Raw genomic sequence first — 18,958 nt, 5'->3', positions numbered from 1 at the left:
TCACAAGGAAACTTTCGTACCTGTGAACTGCAGTTAACTCCTTCATTCAGCCTTTAAGGCTGCGTTTCAAATACAATCAATTGCATGAATAATTTAACACAGCAATATACCTTTACCTATTCTTCTAATCACAAAACTGCTCACCTTAAGGAAAGTACTGGAATCTTTGTAAATCTCTTCTTCATAGGGTAGATTCTCTTCATCTTGCTGCAGTTCTACTTCATCCTGGAAAGTAAAATAGATTTCATAGGAGTGTGAGATCATGCTGTTTCCTTCCTGACTATGAATCTGCTTCTCAATGGAAGTCTCCTGCAACAGTGCATCGTGGACAGTTCCAAACAGGTTTCAGATTTTGGGCATAGGGGCAAATGACCTATTGCAAAAAAGGTCTGCCTCTCATCACTGAGAACAAAGTTACTGGAAAAGCCTCAGAGAGGAAAATAAAAATACTCATTTCCAGGCTGTGACAGCATAGGCACTACTTTATATGAAATTTTTGTCCCCTCAAATTTTACTCCTTGAATTAAAGCAAGAGAGAGATTCTGCTGCAGTTCTTCACTAGTAGAACATTTCAGCATTTATATCTATTGAACATCTCTTCTGTTTCAATCTTAGCAGCTGAAACCATCTTCTCTATATAAATCTGTTACAATATACACTTTGAAGAAATACTACACAGAACAAGCTGGTATTTCGTTTGGACTGTTCTTAAAATTAACTTAAAACTTCCAACCTAGGAATCTCAAAATGAAAAGAAAAGGAATTTTATCACAGATTTGTTCCTAGTTAGTGTGTCACCAATTGACCACCAGATTTCTGGAGTGCAGAGACCTGCCATGTTGACAACTTCCAGTGTAGAATTCACAGAGAGATCAGAAATAAAAAAAATTATTCACTCCCATATTACTGTTTTGCTGTTCTTCCTGAGAGAGCCCATTATGTATAAATAAAACCAAAGACTCACTGAATAACACAATCTACCATATTGAGTAGATACTCTCACACATTGCTGACTACTACAGAAATTTTAATCAGTTAATATAGTGTTTCACGTGAGGAGAAAAGCTATCTTGAGGTTGAAAAATAAAGAGCCTTTAAGACACTGAAGTAAAAGAAAAGATAGAGAACCAGATTTCTTACAATAACTCTCCTCTTCACCATACATATTAAAGTCAAAAGCTATGGAGAAGGCTGTTATTATCTCTGCATTTACCCTATGACGTATAAGAACAAAAAATAGTTCTCCCTATTTTGATCCCTCCAGTTGTTGAAATTATGAGATCAGCTCTGCATTCTTTTCAAAGTGGAGCTTAAAATCAACTTAATTTTAGCAGGTATTTCAGAAGTGAGTTTTCATCTCCCTTCTGCACCCCCCCAGTTACTCTTAACTTAGATAAACAATCTAATTTCTTCTTTAACTAGACTGAAAAAATTTTAAAAAAGGAAAAAATGCTACTAGAAACAGCAGCAGTGTTCACAAAGAAAAGGAGAAAACAGAAGACATGTATCAGCAAGTGTTATTTCAGGAAAATATGCAGAAAGCTCAAGCTTTACTAAAAACAGCTTATGTGATTGTAAGCTTATACCTGTTTTCTCTCTCCTATCATTCTCTAATTCTTAGCCTCCTGATGGTAAGCACTTGTTAAATACGTCCTTCTGAGTCATCCCAGTCCTCTTTATGCCTTCATAATGGATTTGAAAAAATCTTGCAGCCACAAACAAAAAAGCCTACAACATCAGCTTTCAAAGGGCGAAGTATGCAATAGAAGCCGATACCAAATGAAATTAACAATACAAGATATTCTTGTATTCGATTAATAAATCTGTTTTACTGTTGCGAAAACAAAAGCTAACTACAATACTGAAGCACAAAGTTTTCTTAACAACTAATTAAAAATTAGGATGATTCAACAGAGTAAGGTGTACTCAACATTCAGAACAATGACAAGAAAGCAGTCCAAGGTCACAGGCTACTGTCTGCTGAAACTAAGTGACAAAATGTCTGTATAAAGTTAGGATGGTAGAGGACAAATTTGAACCAGAAGTATTTCTGTACTTAGTAAAAAGTTGAAACTCTGGTACTCTTTGCCACAGGATACTGTTAAAACCTGACATTTATACAGGCTCAAGCAAAACTGATTAAATTCATACATGGGCGAAGGGAAAAACAGAGCATCACAACTCTTAGATGCCTATGCAAAGCCTAAGCCCATCCAACTCCCTGCCACGTGCAGGGCTGCCACCCACCGGACCAGACTGCCCAGGACCTCTTCCAGCCTGGCCTTGAATGGCTCCAGGGACGGGGCATCCATCCCCAGCTTCTCTGAGCAGACTGTGCCAGTGCCTCACCGCCCGGCCAGTACGACAGCGACAGTGCCACAAAAACAAAAGTACTGCAGAAGCTCTTCAGAACCACGACTGAACTTTCTGGCCATAAAATATTCATTATCCATTTCTGCCACCGAAGCACCTCTCTCTACATCCTCTACCTCCATGGTTTGCAATGCAGAGCCCAAGTCAATCTGACAGTGGGAAGTTTAAATGGTCTGCTCATAGCCCATGAACTCATCAGTGACTAAAGCTCCCAAAAGCTGGAGCACCCTCATTATCTGGCTTCAAGCTGCTGGATGCTACTGTAACAATGAGTAAGGTTAGGAAAATTGCAGTAATATGTAACTGTCTTTGTACTTCAATTTTTTAAAAACTTTTACTCATTTTGCATAACTTTTATTTCTACTTTTATTGTCCTATTTTGCTTCTAGTATTTGTAAGGTCAGCCTTGTGAACCATAAGTTGGTTTCTTTCAGAAAAATCATTTCTTCTAGTTTCAAGACCACCTTGTTCTGCCTTTCCTTTCTTCTTCATTAATACTGTATTTTACTCGCTCAGGCAGAGAGCGCAGCTAAAAAAATACCATGAATATAAACTGAGGAGATGATAAAACTGAGATGCAGAGGACTTCCCTAAGAGCAGGAACTATCCAGTAAAAAAATCCACCTTCTAATTTAACAGCTCCATCTCAATGTACTTCACGACAATCTTGTGACAAATACAATTTTGGGATTTTTAAAAGGTTTCAAAAAAAAATTTCTAAGGCAGGATAGCATTTAATAGGGAAACAGTGAAGACACAATACTTGATATGCAACAAGTTTGAAAATGATGATGTAAAAGTTAAACTCTGTATAATTTTATATATTTATTATTATTATTATTATTTTTCAAATAATCAAGAGAAACAAGAAACAATGAAATGTTTCAGTCATAGAATCATACACTTGCTCAGGCTGGAAAAGACCTTAAAGATCATCAAGTCCAACCACAACCTGACCGTACTACCCTAACTCTAACAACCCTCTGCTAAATCATGTCCCTGAGCACCACATCCAAATGGTTTTTAAACATATCCAGGGATGGTGAATCAACCACCTCCCCGGGGAGCCATTGGATAGGACTCAACAGAGCCTAAACCCTGGTGGTCTTCTCTTTTATTTTGTTTAACTCCACAAGTAGTGGTAAGTACAGGTAAAGAGTTTTGACTCTTTCAACCATACAAAGAAATCCTCACATTTCATCAAGAAAAACATCCTGTTGAAAAACATTCTGTGTTTTCACTATGTTGCTCTCTATTGTCCTATCAGTCTAATCTTTATTAAGAACCACCACTATAACATTTATTTTATAGAACAAACCAGCTGCAAGGGAACTGTTAGGTCAGGGTTTGAACTGGTGATTGAGCACCTGGTGAAGGGGTGGGGCTGGAGAAGGGGTGAAGGCCAGGCAAATTGTTTGCACCTGTGCTCCCTGGGTGACCAGAACAGGTGGACCAGGATAGAGCCAGCCACTAAAGGAAGGGTATCTCTTAGACCTAGGCTGCTTCCTGAGAAAGAATGCTGTGCATTCAGAGATCTCCTTCACCAGTGGGGTGATTTCTATTCTTCTTTCTATATTTGACTCTTGGCCTACCTGTGAATACTCTGATTGGTATTGCCCAGAGCCTGTCAGAAGTGATTTTGCTGCTTCTTTGCAGAACACCAACTGAACAACAACACCACCACAATAAAAAAATGCTTCTTTGCATTAGAAGTTCCTAAAACATCTGAGAAGATTAAAACAACGCTTCACAAGAGCAGCTTAGAAGCTGTTCTCAGACTGCCCACAAATAACAAGAACGTCAATGTCACAGCTCAGATTTTTCTGTAAACAACATCAGTGTAAGGCATTTGGAAGACTAGGAAGTGACCCTTTGAAATATCCAACTACATATAAAAGTATTTAAAGGTTTCATGTTCACATTCAGTGTCTTCAAGTTGAATTGCAGCAAATGACAATGTTCTACCTTCACAGTAACCCACCTTTACCAGCAATTACATTGAGAAGCCCAGATTCCAGCTGGAGCAGGTAAAGTTTGAGTACCATCATTTTCACCAAATCTAAGGTCTGGGTACAGAAAAAATTAAACCACTACAGAAGGTTTAACTGACAGCAGAACATAGAGCCCAACAATACTGCAAATCAGGTTTTTATAGACACACCAGTCACTTTGCATCAAAAATATTTACCTCTAATTTTCCTTAAAAATAAAAACGATAAAAACAATAAATATGTAATGTTTTCTGTAACAATGACAATCAAGTTCATTGTAACTTTCTAAGGCATGTTGAATTCAATCTAGTAAGGCTTAATACCATCAAGATCTAGATTTTTATACCAGTTCATATAACAAGACTAAATTTAAGCATGCTCTAAGTACTAATGAAAAGGTTACATAAATACACAGAGGATTTTACTAAGTTCTTATGTCCTTGCCAAAATGGGCTTAACAAGGTTTGCAGAAACAGCTGATGGCTCCATTATAGATTTTTAACTTACAGGTTTCAAGTTCACTAAATCTAATCATCTGCTAGACTGAAGTTGATGTGAGATAGTATCATTTTTCAAGTCCAATAAAACAGAAAGAGCTTGATTGTTTGTGATAGCAGCCCATACAGGGTAAGTCTTCTGCATGTGTATAATAGGATTCACATGCTTTGACAGCTAGAGTGACTTACTCACATATGAATATTTCACAAAAAAAAAAAAAAAAAAAGCTGTTTAGTCACATGCTACACAGTATTGTGCCAGCAGGTCACCACAGGTGATCCTTCCTCTAATCAGCAATAGCGAGGCCACGCTTGGTGCACTCACCTGGTTCTGGACACACTCATTACAAGGAGACACAACTTCACAAACATTGCACGCACTCTGAAAACCCTTTTCAGACTGTTATTTAGATAGTTTCCTAGAAGACATACAGACTAGCACTCAGCACACTAAAACTCTCCACTTATACTCTCCACTTACAGACAGACTAACAAAAAATAAGAAGTCCCTTCATACGTTTACTTTTGGTTTTATTACAACAGTCTTATAGAAAACTTTGTATATCTAGAGACAAGCATAACACAACCAAGCCCACAAATTTAAAAAACTTCTATTTTTAGATGTGCAAGGGAACAGCAGACATTATTTCATAAATAAGCTGACCTTGATCCATTCTACATAATCAAGCAAGGTTATGAGGATAAAGTAGAAAGGAAAAGAGAAGACATGCTACAACAAGATACAAAGCAAATTAGAAAGATAACTTTACCATAATCACTCTTCTCTTTAACTCCTTTCTCCATCATTCATGTTAACAAAAACTTTACATTAGATTAAAAAAGAGAAAGCTATGAAACAACTTGCAGAAGATTACATGAAAAATGAAAGGCATGAAAGTTTGACAACCACTCATTCTTAATGACCATAGGGTTGGGTTGTTTTTTTTTTTTAAGCTGCGCTTTTCCTAGTATTTTGGATACTTAATTCATACCCCAAACCAAGCCTCTTATTACCCCTCTCTTAGGATCCTATGTCTTCTGTTCATTGAAGACATCATATTGCACTTAACAGGGAGGCTGGAAGACCTCCTCAAACTTCCCCATATCTCATTCAATGGCCCGTACCATTTATTAAATGCAAGCTTCTAGCACAAATTTTGCTTGATTTTGTTGTGTATGTGCTTGGCTAAACAAACATTTTATCACCTCTTCCAACACAAGACAAACAGCAATAATATATACTGCCATTCCCTGGGGACACTATCACTATAACATACTTTCTCCAAGGAGCTGATCTAAATTAAGCCTCCAAACAACAGGTTCTGTTGAACTTACAGTTCAATACACCTAAGCCATGTCTGAAGAGAATCATGTTGGTTCTCTCAGATCTCTGTAGTGGAAGACATCGAGGAAGATGTCAGCGACGGACATATATAAAGTCATACAATGTTTTGGGTTTAAAGGGCTCCTTGATCATCATCTTGTCCAACATCCCTAACACAGACAACATTACCTCCCACTAGAGCACAGACAACCAACCCAAGGGCAGCACGCAGCCCAGATCAGCCCACCCTGCAGTCCACTCCCTGCCCTGTGCCATGATAGCAGTGGCTCTGCTCCCTGCCTAGTGGTGCACCCTTCACTCAGCAACAGCAAAACACTGATCAGCACTCTCCGAGATGAAACCAGCACGGGGAGGATATGCAGAGCAGGGTTAAATCAAGTAATGCCAAATGACAATCTGAAGAACAGACAAAAAATATGCAAATATGCTTTCTGCTTTAATAAAGGAATTTGAGAATAAGTTTTAAGATTGCTGAAAAATAATCAATTTTTTAATATATTTTCAAGTCAATCTTCAGTTGACATAAATACATTACCCTCAAATTTTCAAATGAAATTTATCAAGTTGAAATCAGATATTCAACTCAAAAATTGAATCGTGCCTCTTTACCAGACTTTCGTAAGACATATCTTATCAGAGAAAAATACCCTTCACTTCACAATCGCGTTTCATTCATGTCATTGCTTTTTGGCAGTACGTGCATTAGTGAACAACTACTTTCAAGGATGTTGCACAGGAAGAGTTGTATTTCAAAGACGTCTGATGAATACCTTGAGATCTTAAGAACTGCAACCACCATTCAGTGATCCAGACTCATACATTAGTTTCACAAAACCAAGGTCAAATATCCCACTAACTTTATATTTTAATTAAAAAAAAAAAACAAACAAACAATATTTAAAGATAATGCATATAAACACCAAAACTTAATTTAAACTATGTTACACATTTTATGTGTGGCCCAAGAAAATTCTCTTCACACAGTGCAGCCCAGGCAAGCCAAAAGGTTAGGATTAGGTCAAACGGTTAGACTCCCAAGCTCTAGACCAAGTAGCCCGAAGCCCCATCCAGCCTGGCCTTGAGCAATTTGAGGGATGCAGCACCCACAGCTTCCTTGGAATGCCTCTTCCAGTTGGCCTCTTCCACACTGCACTTGGCAGCAGTGAATTTCCAAAGTTCACATGGGCCTATTCCTCAAGCCAGTCAAGGTTCCACGGGATGGCATCCTCTCTCTCTAGTGTATCAACTGTACCAATCCATTTGGTGTCACTCACAAACTTGCTGAAGGTACACTCAATTCCTTCTCTATGCCAGTGATGAAAGTACTAAGTACTACTCGTGACAGCACAGGTCCTTGAGGGACACCACTTGTTACTGGGTTCCACAAGGACACTGAACTCCTGACTAATTTTCTGGACATAGCCATGCAACCAATTTTTTTTTTTAACCTGACAGCCCAGCCACCAAACCCATATCCTCTAATTCAGCTGCAATAACTGAATCACAGGCCTTACAGAAGTCCAGGTAGACGACATCAGCAGCTCCTCCCTCTGTACAGCGAGCAGCCATAAGATTGCTCAAGCACGATTTGCCCTTGGTGCAACCACACTGGCTATCCCTACTCATCTCCCTGTCCTCCATATGTCTTGGCGTAACTTCCAGGAGGATCCGTTTCATGATGTTCCTCCTTACTACTCTTTTTAAAAACAGGAGTGATGTTTCCCTTTCTCCAGTTATTAGGGACTTCACCTGTTGCCATGACTTTTCAAATATGATGGCGTATAGCTTATGACTACTTCAGTTCTCATGAATATTTTTAAGGTATCTACACACATCCCAGTTATTTTTACATGTGCACATACATACATTTTATATGTCCCTCAAGAGGCCATAAACACCAGAGAAAAAAAGTTATTTCTTCTTACCTTATATTCTTCAATCTCTTCTTCATCAGCTTCTCCCTCATCTGGATACTTGCGTTTTGCATTTGGTGCAGAAGTATCATAAGAAGCCCTGTGAACATACAAAAAATTGTCATATCAAACAGTTTCTATCTCTTCAGAGAATATTTCAGAAATCTCCAGTAATTCGTCTTGACTGCATGCTTCTGTTAGTTTGAAATGATTCTGAAATTTCATACATGAGAAGTCTGTTCTTGCTCAGAATACTTGAGACAAGTACAACCAATGACTGGACTCCTCAAACAGTTATATTCTGTCCCTGTTCTTCTACTTTAAAAAGCACAGCTTATTTCACCTGAGGTAGTACGTACCCAAAATTAGACCTGCTCATACAAGAAAATCATTGTTACACGAGAGAATCAATACGCACTAGGTACTTGGCCCAGTTTTCAACTAAACACTTCTACCACCTCTACCACACAGATCCTTTCAACTAAACTGCTCCGCAGCTGCTCTGAACAAATCATAAAGGACAGTGCACACAGCATACCATAACAATCACCTTGGTTTTGTTCCATAGTAACTTTTCAACGTAGGAGGCAAAAGTTAATTTTGATTTCTAAACTGATGTTAGAAGTCATTGCTTAAAACCGTACACACTTTATCCAGATTTGAGCAGTAACTGAAGCATCATCTTTCACTACACTGTATGTTTTTACTTAAGTTTTACATGGCTTTTTGGAAAGTTATCTCATCCTCTTTCCCTGTATTCCTTGTATTTCTGACAGAAATGGTGTGCTGACACATACCTACAGGTTTCTCTTGTTTCAGCAATTTCCCGCTGGTCATCTTTGCTGTTCAACACAGCACCAATACTGTCTGCGTTTTCAGCTCCTAACTGAAAAAAACAAAAGACGAGCCAAATTCAAGCCAAAATTACCACCGATTAGGGGAAAAAAAAAAAAAAAGACGAAACAGCAACGCAAGTAATACAAAACAGCGATCGGACGGCAGCGGCTCTACAGCACGGCCACGAGAACCCTACAGGCCTACCTGCCTCCTCCCCGCCCCGTCCCAACGGCCGCCCCACAGCCGCTAACGGAACCGCCGCACCAGGCGTTGGCACGCGCTCGCTCCACCTCCCCAGAGGGAAAGGACAGGCCCTGCACGCTCCAGCTTCCCTACCCAGGCCCGGTCCGGCCCGACCCAAACCCGACTCCGCTACAGCTCTCGGCGCGCCTACTCGGCGCGGCCCCCGCCCGCCCCTACCTGCTGAGCCAAGAGCTGCCGACGGAGCTTCTGCCGCTCCCGGATCTCCTGCAGGCGGCTGTTCATGTCCACGCCGCAGCCGACCGCCACCCCTTTCGCCGGGCGCCCGCCTGCGCGTCACTTCCGCCCCCTGTTCTTACGGGAGCGCGTGGAGCCTGCGTGTGGTGCTGGGGCAGCCGCCATGTTGGTGGGGAGCTCGGCCGGAGCGGCGGCGTAGGGGGCAGCGGGAGGCCGGGCCGGCGGCATTGCGCCCGGCCCAACGACACTCGTATCCGCAGCGCTCCGCTGGCGGCTTTCCTGTCAGTAACGGTGGCTTGGTGCGTTTGGGAAAGCCGGGGAGAAGCGCGAGGCTCGAAAATTTGAGGAAAACGTTGAAGAAGTATGGAATAGTAAATAAAAATACGCATCATCGCTCTCCCGAGGCATTGCGTTTCAGCACATCCCCACCTGCCCCGCTTCCGTCACTCGATCCTGCCCGCGGCTGCTCGGAAGTGCGCCCGGGGCCGCAGCTGCCGCTCCGCTGCCCTCTCAACATCGTGCGGGCGGCGAGCGGCACTGCTTTGATTGTTCGGACCGACGTGGGACGAGTGCTTTTCTGGTCCGGCAGTTGAGATCGCCATCAGCGACGTTATCTGCCGTGTTAGGCATCCGGCAGTGCGTGTGTTGTCAAGCTCTTCACAGATAGCAATTCCTGCACGAGTCCTCCCACATTAATAGAAATTTCAAAAATAATAGTAATAAAAAAAGTACTGCTGACCTGTTTTTTTTTTTTTGTTTGGGTTTTTTTTTTGTTTTGTTTTGTAGTTCAAATACAGACGTTAAAAGTCATTTTTCATTTGACCACTACAAAACAAGTTGCACCGCTTCAGGCAAACAGCTGTTCATCAGAGAGATCGTTCCAGCAAGACTTTTTTCTCCAAGGTATTTCACAGCTGTGCCAGCTTACCACCATTGCTGCATTTTGAGGGTGGACATTTTGGTTTTCCGTGCAACAGTTTCTCTGTCCTTTTCTCCAGAAGCCAAAATACTGCTATGCTTCTCACCAGAGTATGTCCTTCATGCCCATCTTAACATCAAACACCATTACGTGTAAGTTATTTGTATGTTTCATCTACAGTTTTCTGATTACTTAGGAAGTTCCAGTTTGATGGAATTTTTCAAAATCTTTCAGGGAACCTGCTTTGGCAGGGGGGTTGGACTCGATGATCTCTGGAGGTCCCTTCCAACCCCTACAATTCTGTGATTCTGTGATTCTGTGATTTTTTCTCTGATTTTTGATCTCTTTCCTGCTTCCTCCTTTGCTCCCCTCTCATGCTGATTTTCATTCCATCAGCTATTTGCATTACACAACAATGAAGACTGAAATAAAGGCCCACAGGGTGGATTCAAGTCATGGGGTAAACCTCAGTTCTCAGTATCTCATGAAGGGAAACTTAACAAAAAAATGAACTTTGGCAGTTATTATTAATACTGATTTCCTGTTATCTAGCACTTTTTTTTTCATAATTGTCAGATCTAACTATGTGGATAGTAGGTAGCACCTAGGCCATTAACAATATGCAGGTCAAACTTAAAACTGAGAAATGCATGTGAAGGAAAGAAAATAAGAGTAGTGCAAACCAATGCAGAAAGAAACAGCATTTTCAACATTCACATTTCTCGGTGATAGAGAGTCGCATCAAAAGTGACTGTGTTTTTCAATTGTTAAAAAACCCAAATATCAAGAGGTGATTTGTTATATCCTCAGAGTACATTTCTAGCTAAACTGTCCTATCTTTGGAAATGTTGTGGAAAAAGAAATGCTACCTCATACTGCTGCATGCTTCTTCGATGCTGTTGGCTGTAATGAATACAGCAGAAGTCCCTGCACAGTAACAAAATCACTTCCTCCTGGATGTGACATGATGAAGTTTGTGTGAGCCTACGCTCTGTTTTTAGAACTGGTTGCTAAGACAATCTAGTGTTAACAAACCAAATGGTTATGAAAGATATTATGCTATATGCATACGCTATTTCAAAAATGTATTTTTGCTTCTTGCTTTTTTTCTGTGTATATGCTGCTTGTCTTTACCTCTGAGCAAAATCTGCAGTCTGTGGTCTTTTTTTTTTTCCCCCTTTTAAATATCATGCAAAATTTTGCTTGTCAGAAGAAGAGCTACATACACACATATACCATATCAATCTACTGGTCCTTTTCAGCCCAGGCCACTCTATGACTCTATGATTCTATGAAATCATCTAATTCATGGTCATATCCTGATGTCATCCTTACACTGTGTAAAACCAAGAAATACCCAGTTCTGGAAATGCATCAGTGTCTCCAGGCAAACCATGCCTGAGTTTCATCACAGTTAGATATATATATATATTTTTTTCTAGTCTACAGTCTAAATATTTGTTGCTGGAATTTATAGTTTATTTGTTTCTCCTCTGCAATGGTCCTTACTGTCTGGGAAGATTGCCATTGCAGTCTCATTTCTTCCCATCTGACTGTTCTGTGGATGGAAACTGCTGATGTTTTCCCCTCCTAGAATCTCATCTAATCAAGTCAAGTCTTTCTCAGATAGCTATTTCCAAAACTATGCATTCAGCTGCAGATGAAGCCTTTCCAAAGCTATGTGAAAAACAAATATGGTGTAGTATGAGCTGTAGGCTGCAGACCCATTCAGGAATCGCAGTGCAGCTTTCCTCATTTCTGCAACAAATGATTTTGCTGAACTTCATTCAGCACTGATCCAACTCTGATCCATTCCCCAGATTTTTTCCTCCAGGTTTGTGAAGTCGATTGTTTTCTCATCCTGTTATCTGTGACCATATTATCTTTCACATCTCTCCACTGGACTGCATTCTATCATTTTACCTATTACTTTTGAAACAATTCTGAGTTCTAATCCTGTTTTCCTGCATACTTGTATCTACTTCCAGCTTCAAATGGATGTATCCAAAAGTAATAAGCAGACTTTCTATTCCACTTTGTTTAACTATTTATAATATTGTAAATTATTTATAAAACAAAACAAAATAAAGGTCAAATTTCACACCTATTTGGAAATTCTGGTATGCTGATGTATATTCAAGTCTAGTCTCTTTCATTTAGCAAAAATTGCTAGCTTACTCTGCATTAGCACAAAGGATTGTGAAAGTTGTGGAGGCCAAAGCTGCTTAATTTATCATTGTTCTCCCACCTGAGTAATTCTTCACATCACAAACCCCGAAATAAATTATGCCAAATCAGAGGCTCAATAAATTACAACATTAAGAGCATAAAACAAACCAAATAGATGAAATAAAAGAAAGCATTATATCTGAAACAAACAGGAAATAAGCACAGAGAAACCCCAGACGCTTCTTACTGCATGACTTTTCCCATGCTTTTAGTCAAGTACCTATATCCATCTCTTTAAAAATATGTTAATAACAAAAAGCTGGCAACTTCAATTTCAGCACTACAACCATGCATCTATATAAACTCACTGTGGTAATTCAGATTTTCTTTAACAACCTCTTAGAAGTAATTTATATCCAACAGAGTTCTTATTAGGCCTAATACTAATTGTCGTCAATAAGGCACCATGCATCCAAAATAAAGCCTTTATAAACACCATACCATATGGTTTAAATAATTTGACAGACATGTACTGTGATTTCACACTTCATCTAGATCAAATTTCATTGCCATTTGCCAGTATTGTACATGTCCTTTGTAATGGGCATGAAGCCCTGATGTTGCATGTTGCTCTCAGCATGAAGACTGACCAACTAATCAGACCCTCCTTACTAACCTTAAAAATATTATACAAATATTTTCAGTTCACCCACATGGCATAAAACTCATGTTGTCTCCCAGAGAATCTGGGCACTTTAGCTCTCTTGAGGACACAAACAGTTGTGCACCATCCCAACTTAAAGTGCCACTAAAAGCACTGGCACTATTTGCAGGGAATAGACAATGCAATACTATTAAATGTGAATAAAGTTGGCACAGTGTGACTGTAACTCATTTTTGTCACTGCAGTATACTGTATTTTTCTTCTGAAGCTGTGATGATGTGTGTCTTGGTATCTCTCACTATCAAAATTTAGGTGCTAGGCGTATGTAATTTCAGAGATGCTATGTTGCACACTATAATCATCCGCATTGCTTGCTGGTTGTTACATCCATATTTTAACAAGCAGATTAACAGTCTTTCTTTTGACAAATTCAGGGAGCCATGGCAACTATTCATAACTCTTCTTTTAAGTTAGCAAGAATTTTCGCCAAATTAAGGCCCTGAGCCCTCAATTCCCACTTTGCTGGAAGATACACACTGCTGGCTTCCCACAACCTTCAGAGAATATGTTTCAGATACAAGTGACTTTTTAACTGAAATGTTTGTGCACATGCCTCAAAAAATAGAAAGTGTAGTATTGGATTATGTTGCAATCAGACAGATGTTGTATTGCATCTAGATCATAGAATCATAGAATGGTTTGGGTTGGAAGGGACTTACTAAGATCGTATGTATTTTACTCCTTCTCATTTCAACACTGCTCCAAAACTATCCCTTAGTGAGTGCGGCAGGAGCAAACATCCACTAAGAACTTCAATGATGTTATTTGTTCTAACATTGAGCAGAATTTAATCCACTCCCCTCATGGCCAGTATAACTCTAATTACATGACATCTGCTGGCTTTATTGTAATTCAAAGCGTTAAAGAAGTGTGAATTTGTTTTGCTTTGAATAACAAAGAAACATTTCCGTATGTGCCAGTGTGCACTGACTTACAGCATTAACTCTATCAGCACTGAAATGACAAAATATTATGTATCATTTTTCTGCTTTGCTTCTCACAGAAGATTCTAAAATTATACTGCAAGTTTTTATTTTGCAGGCAGAAATTGTATCCTATTTTACTTACAATCAAACAGGTTTATTTTAAAATACAGTCCTTGTGCATATTTTATGTGAATATACTACACATTTGTCTCAGAGATAACAGAATCATAGAATCTCCAAGGTTGGAAAAGACCTCCAAGATCATCTAGTCCAACTATCCACCCACCACTGATATTTCCTGTTGCATTGCCTCCTACTACAATTTCCCCACTAAATCATGTCCCTTATTGCAACATCTAAACATTTCTTGAACACCATCAGGGATGGTGACTCACCCACCTTCCTGGGCAGCCCATGCCACTGCATCACCACTCCTTTGAAGAAGAAATTTTTCCTCATGTCTACACATACACAAAAAAGAAGGTGCAAACATGAGCTACTCATGATCCAAACTGCAAGCGCATCTCCTATGGATTCAAACCGAAGTTTCTTATTTCATTCCTAATGGAAAAATGAAGATTCTGTTCAAGCTAATAGCAAAACATGGAGACCTGTTTCCAAGATGGGACAATAATAGTAATACTAAAACCCACGAGATTTGAAATTTTACAAGTAATAAATTTAGTGGGACTTCTAGTTAATATAAATGGGGTATTTGGTCTAGCAGGATTTGGTTACACATCACTAGAATGTACTGGTTAAAATATATATTTTTTAAGCCTAGTGTCCAAAAAGTAGCATACATAGAGTTTATTTTATTTTATTTACATAATTAAATTGTGTGTTAAGCAGATCATTATAAAACCACAAAAAGTCAATACATATCTTCTACATGGCTAACTCCAGAGCAAAAATCCATGTATCTTCATAACCCAGTGTGTTTCATTTTCATTTTTACATTTTAAATGATAAATTCCAGACAAGATAACTAAATATGAAAATACTAAATTGGAATATGTAATTCCACATTGCCATTAGATTTCAAAATAGCAACAGGGAAATTATAATGGGGCAAGAGAGATCAGGAAGGATAAGAAAGGAACGTTGGCAAGAAGACAAGAAAGAATCAGAGATGATTAAGCCAACAATGAAGATTACAAGAAAGCAGTTTGTTTTGCCAGTAGTTATAGTATTGGATAGTGGCTGGTCTGCCCCCTTTCTTGATTGCCTTCCCAAAGCTCCTGACAGACAGTTTCCACTTTCTGGAGTAATGAAAGCTATTTAAGTGCAAATGTCTGCGACAGGTCTGCACAATGCTAGCATTGTTTTAATTCCAAATGTCATAGTTCAGTAGTGCGAGGTCTCCTCTGATTCTATCTTGTACAGTTTCTCCTCCTACTTGGCAGATGGTATCCTCACTTTATTTATTTTAAAACTCTTCTAGTTGCACTTGATAATTTCAACCAAAATGTTGAGTAGAGGCACCTTTGTATATCACTTAGTCAGTATGCAGTAGTTGCTCACACGCTCCGTATATTTGCGAAAGCAAGATAGGAACTACTGAGATTTCTATTCAAAAATATAAGGAATATATATATTCAAAAATATAAGGAATATGAGCATACTAATTATTGTTTTCATAATGCACAAAGTCTATTCACTAACGTGAGAAGACTCATTGACCTTGATTAAATTCTTATCAACTAATATGGCAAATGGGATATGGTTAATAACACTCATAAAATGCACTCTACGTCCTTACAGCGAAATTTTGCAACTAATTGAAATTGCAAGTTAAAGAAAATTTCTTTTAAAAAGGGCCTTAGTGCTTCCAGTACAAACCCAAAAGAGAACATAAAAGATTCTTGTATTAAGAACACATGATGAGTACTTCCGAGTGCTTTCAGTAACCACTGTGAAGTAGGAATTAAAATTTTAAAATATTTTTGGAAGCACAATGTTTTGGGTTTTTTTTTTTGTTTGTTTGTTTTTTTTCCAGATAATTACAAATCTCAACCTCCTCAAATCAGGTGAGTACAATTTTTTTAGCTTTCCCCTCATTAAGTATTTGTGCTCCTATGCTGTAAACAACTGCTAAGAGAATGCAGCTGTCATGATTTATTTCTCAAAACAATATTGAAATTTTAATTGTGCTATCAGCCAAATCTAGTTGTTTTGTTTTTTTTTTGTTTGGTTGTTTTTTTTAAGATTAAAAATAGGTACAACTAAACTTGTCCATTGCTGACCAAACACCTATTTTACTTATCAGGAGTACATCAGTGTCTCTATAATAGGACAGATCTTTATAATTTTGATAGAAGGATAATTGTGACTGAAAATAAGAAGTGGCAAAATCCTGTTTTCTTTTTGTTCTAACCTTGTGTGGCTGATTTTCAAGTTTATATACAATGAACTTCTCAAATTGTAGGCAATAGTGAAATCTTCTAAGAAGTCAGTTAATTTTGTTTCCCAATACTTAACTGGATGCAGTTTTGGATTTGATACGTACTTTACTAATTTTCCTGAATTGTTTTGCCTTGCTAATTCTAAAATATTCTTAGCAATGAAATGTATTGCCCATAGAAATGTACATTTGCACATTTACACAAATCTTAAATTATCAGTCTCTGCATTTAGATAAGATGTGCTTTGCTCATATTAGTTACTCATCTTTTGCCTAGTTAACAAACTGCAACATGCAACGCCAGATTTACTTCCTATTCTAGGCATCAGGAAATAAAGCAACACCTCTGCTGTATTTACACAGCTGTGCTGGTATATGTCTAATCTTGCATTTTAATCTCACTCCCAACTCAGCCAGTGTTTTTGTGGCATTGCAATATTGGAATTTGCCAAAATGGTCCTTCCAGGAGAGGAACACAAAGGTGAGTTTGCTCCTGCTGCAAACACCATCACATTGCCATGAACAGGACTGTATGTGCTAGTTCATGTGTGTGTCTGAAATAGTAGCAGCAGCATGAACAAATTACACCTCCAGTCAAATCAAGATCTAGATACAGTACTCATTAACCTACCTTACATGTAGATGCATTATAATATTTGGATATGTATGTATTAAGAATGAGGATACTTACTTGAGAATTAGAGCTTATACTGACTGCTTTTTTTTGTTTGTTTGTTTAAAAAAAGTCAAGCAAATATGGCTATATTTCATTATTATCCAGATAACCATTTTCTCCTGTGGAAAACTGTGATAATTTTTAAATCTAGTATCTAGTTATTTTGATGTGTCAAATTATTTCAGTAATCTCAGCATTTTTTCATTTACTACATGAACCAGAAAGTGTTCATTTGTTCTGCACAATTTAATTTACCTTTCAGTTTTAAATGTATTTAACGCCATCTGTATAATCCATGCATGGCACACGTATACCTACCTACTGAATTGTTCCAGGAAATTATGGTACTTATTGCCTTATAATATGAGTTTTGCCATATAATATGAGTTGTACAAGAAAGTATTTAACACTTTAAAAAAGATTTTTCCATGATCTCACTACTTTGCGCACTGCATTATGTGGCAATGGAAACCTCATCAATTACAGGCTGTTCAGTTACATCCTGTGTAATGCAGGGTCACCCTATGGATCTTATATATAATTACCAACAAAAGGCCTATTCTTTTCCATATAATCATGAACCCAAATTACTTTTGACTCAGACTTGGCAGGACTACAAATCTCTGCTGCCTGTGTTTAATGAAAAGAATGAGATTACTGAATAAAAATATTTTATAAGACCGCTGACTTATACCCCAAAAATGTTGACTCATCACAGCACCCTTTCTGTAGATCATTTTCAAAATGCAAATCTCCTTTGTGTGATGCCTTGCTTTCTCTCCTTTTAATCCTGATTTCAGACCCTGTCTGGTGCAGTTTGATCTCACTCAGTGCCCACTAGGTCATGCACATAAGTTTTTCCATTGATTCCAGTGGTTGATCTATTGGCCTACAAGCATACTTGAAGATGTGAAGAAATAATAGTAAGAAATTATTCAGCTAATATTCTGAAAATTATTTTGGTAATATGATGCCTGGCTGTTTGGCTACATTCTCTGCTTTGTACTTGCAGTTATTTCCTTCTTATGTATTGGTACTGAAGTTTCCTCTGCATAGCATGAAGTCAACGCTTGCTCTGATCTTTCACATCTGCGCTGCTATTTGACTCTAACCTGGTCAAGAGGGAACTGAAGAGGGTTTAGGTGTATCAGTGGCAGTAGGGTGGGACTGGCTCAGTTTTTCATTTGTCACTTGTATTTTAACTGAATTCCACCAAAAGCTGGAAATGCTCAGATTTCTAAAACCTGTGCTGACAGCATGATGTAAGAGTGACTCTAAAATGAAGGTAAGTGGCTTTACTGCATGCAAGGAAGAGGCTAATCAGTGAATTTTGATATTGATTTAAATAGAAGCAGAATTAGGCTGATTCTCCAGCTGAGTTTCAATGTATTATATATTTTCCAAATGCAAGACTACAGCATTTTTGCAAGTTTAGTCCACAGATGAGGTATCTTTGCTTGTCTGCAACAATAATTTATTGGAAATTAGTCCCTATTTGGAAAAAGGAAAAAAGGACATTTTTGTCTAAGTTTACATTTAACCCTTGGTTATATGAATAATCCATGATACTGTGTAGTGTGGGAGTGTTCCTTATATTTCTATTTTTCAGGTATCGTAATGAATCTATGCACAGAAATGCAGCATGGATTTTTTTTTTTTAAGTAGTCATATTATAGAGTTCATAATTATGAATTATTTATTATTCATTGTTTTATCAACAGTTCTGTATCTGCGCTGTCAAATATC

At 38.4% G+C, this 18,958-nt stretch overlaps 1 protein-coding gene across 1 annotated transcript in view; it reads right to left on the bottom strand.

Annotated features, from left to right (window-relative positions):
• The window catches only part of METTL14 (methyltransferase 14, N6-adenosine-methyltransferase subunit), a 29,055-nt gene extending 19,037 nt beyond the window's left edge, over positions 1–10,018 (bottom strand). The window contains exons 1-4 of the mRNA XM_052681600.1: positions 9,377–10,018; positions 8,917–9,005; positions 8,132–8,219; positions 145–225 (exon numbers count right to left, since the gene is read on the bottom strand). Coding sequence (XP_052537560.1) covers positions 145–225; positions 8,132–8,219; positions 8,917–9,005; positions 9,377–9,442 — 324 coding nt within the window. The 5' untranslated portion in view covers positions 9,443–10,018. The remainder of the gene's footprint in view (positions 1–144; positions 226–8,131; positions 8,220–8,916; positions 9,006–9,376) is intronic.
• Between the last annotated feature and the right edge of the window lie 8,940 nt (positions 10,019–18,958).

This window comes from Tympanuchus pallidicinctus, unplaced genomic scaffold, assembly GCF_026119805.1.
Source record: "Tympanuchus pallidicinctus isolate F22 unplaced genomic scaffold, pur_lepc_1.0 scaffold2, whole genome shotgun sequence".
Taxonomy (NCBI): domain Eukaryota; kingdom Metazoa; phylum Chordata; class Aves; order Galliformes; family Phasianidae; genus Tympanuchus; species Tympanuchus pallidicinctus.
The sequence above is the reverse complement of the archived record's forward strand: the minus strand, read 5'-3'. Positions and strand labels throughout refer to the sequence as shown.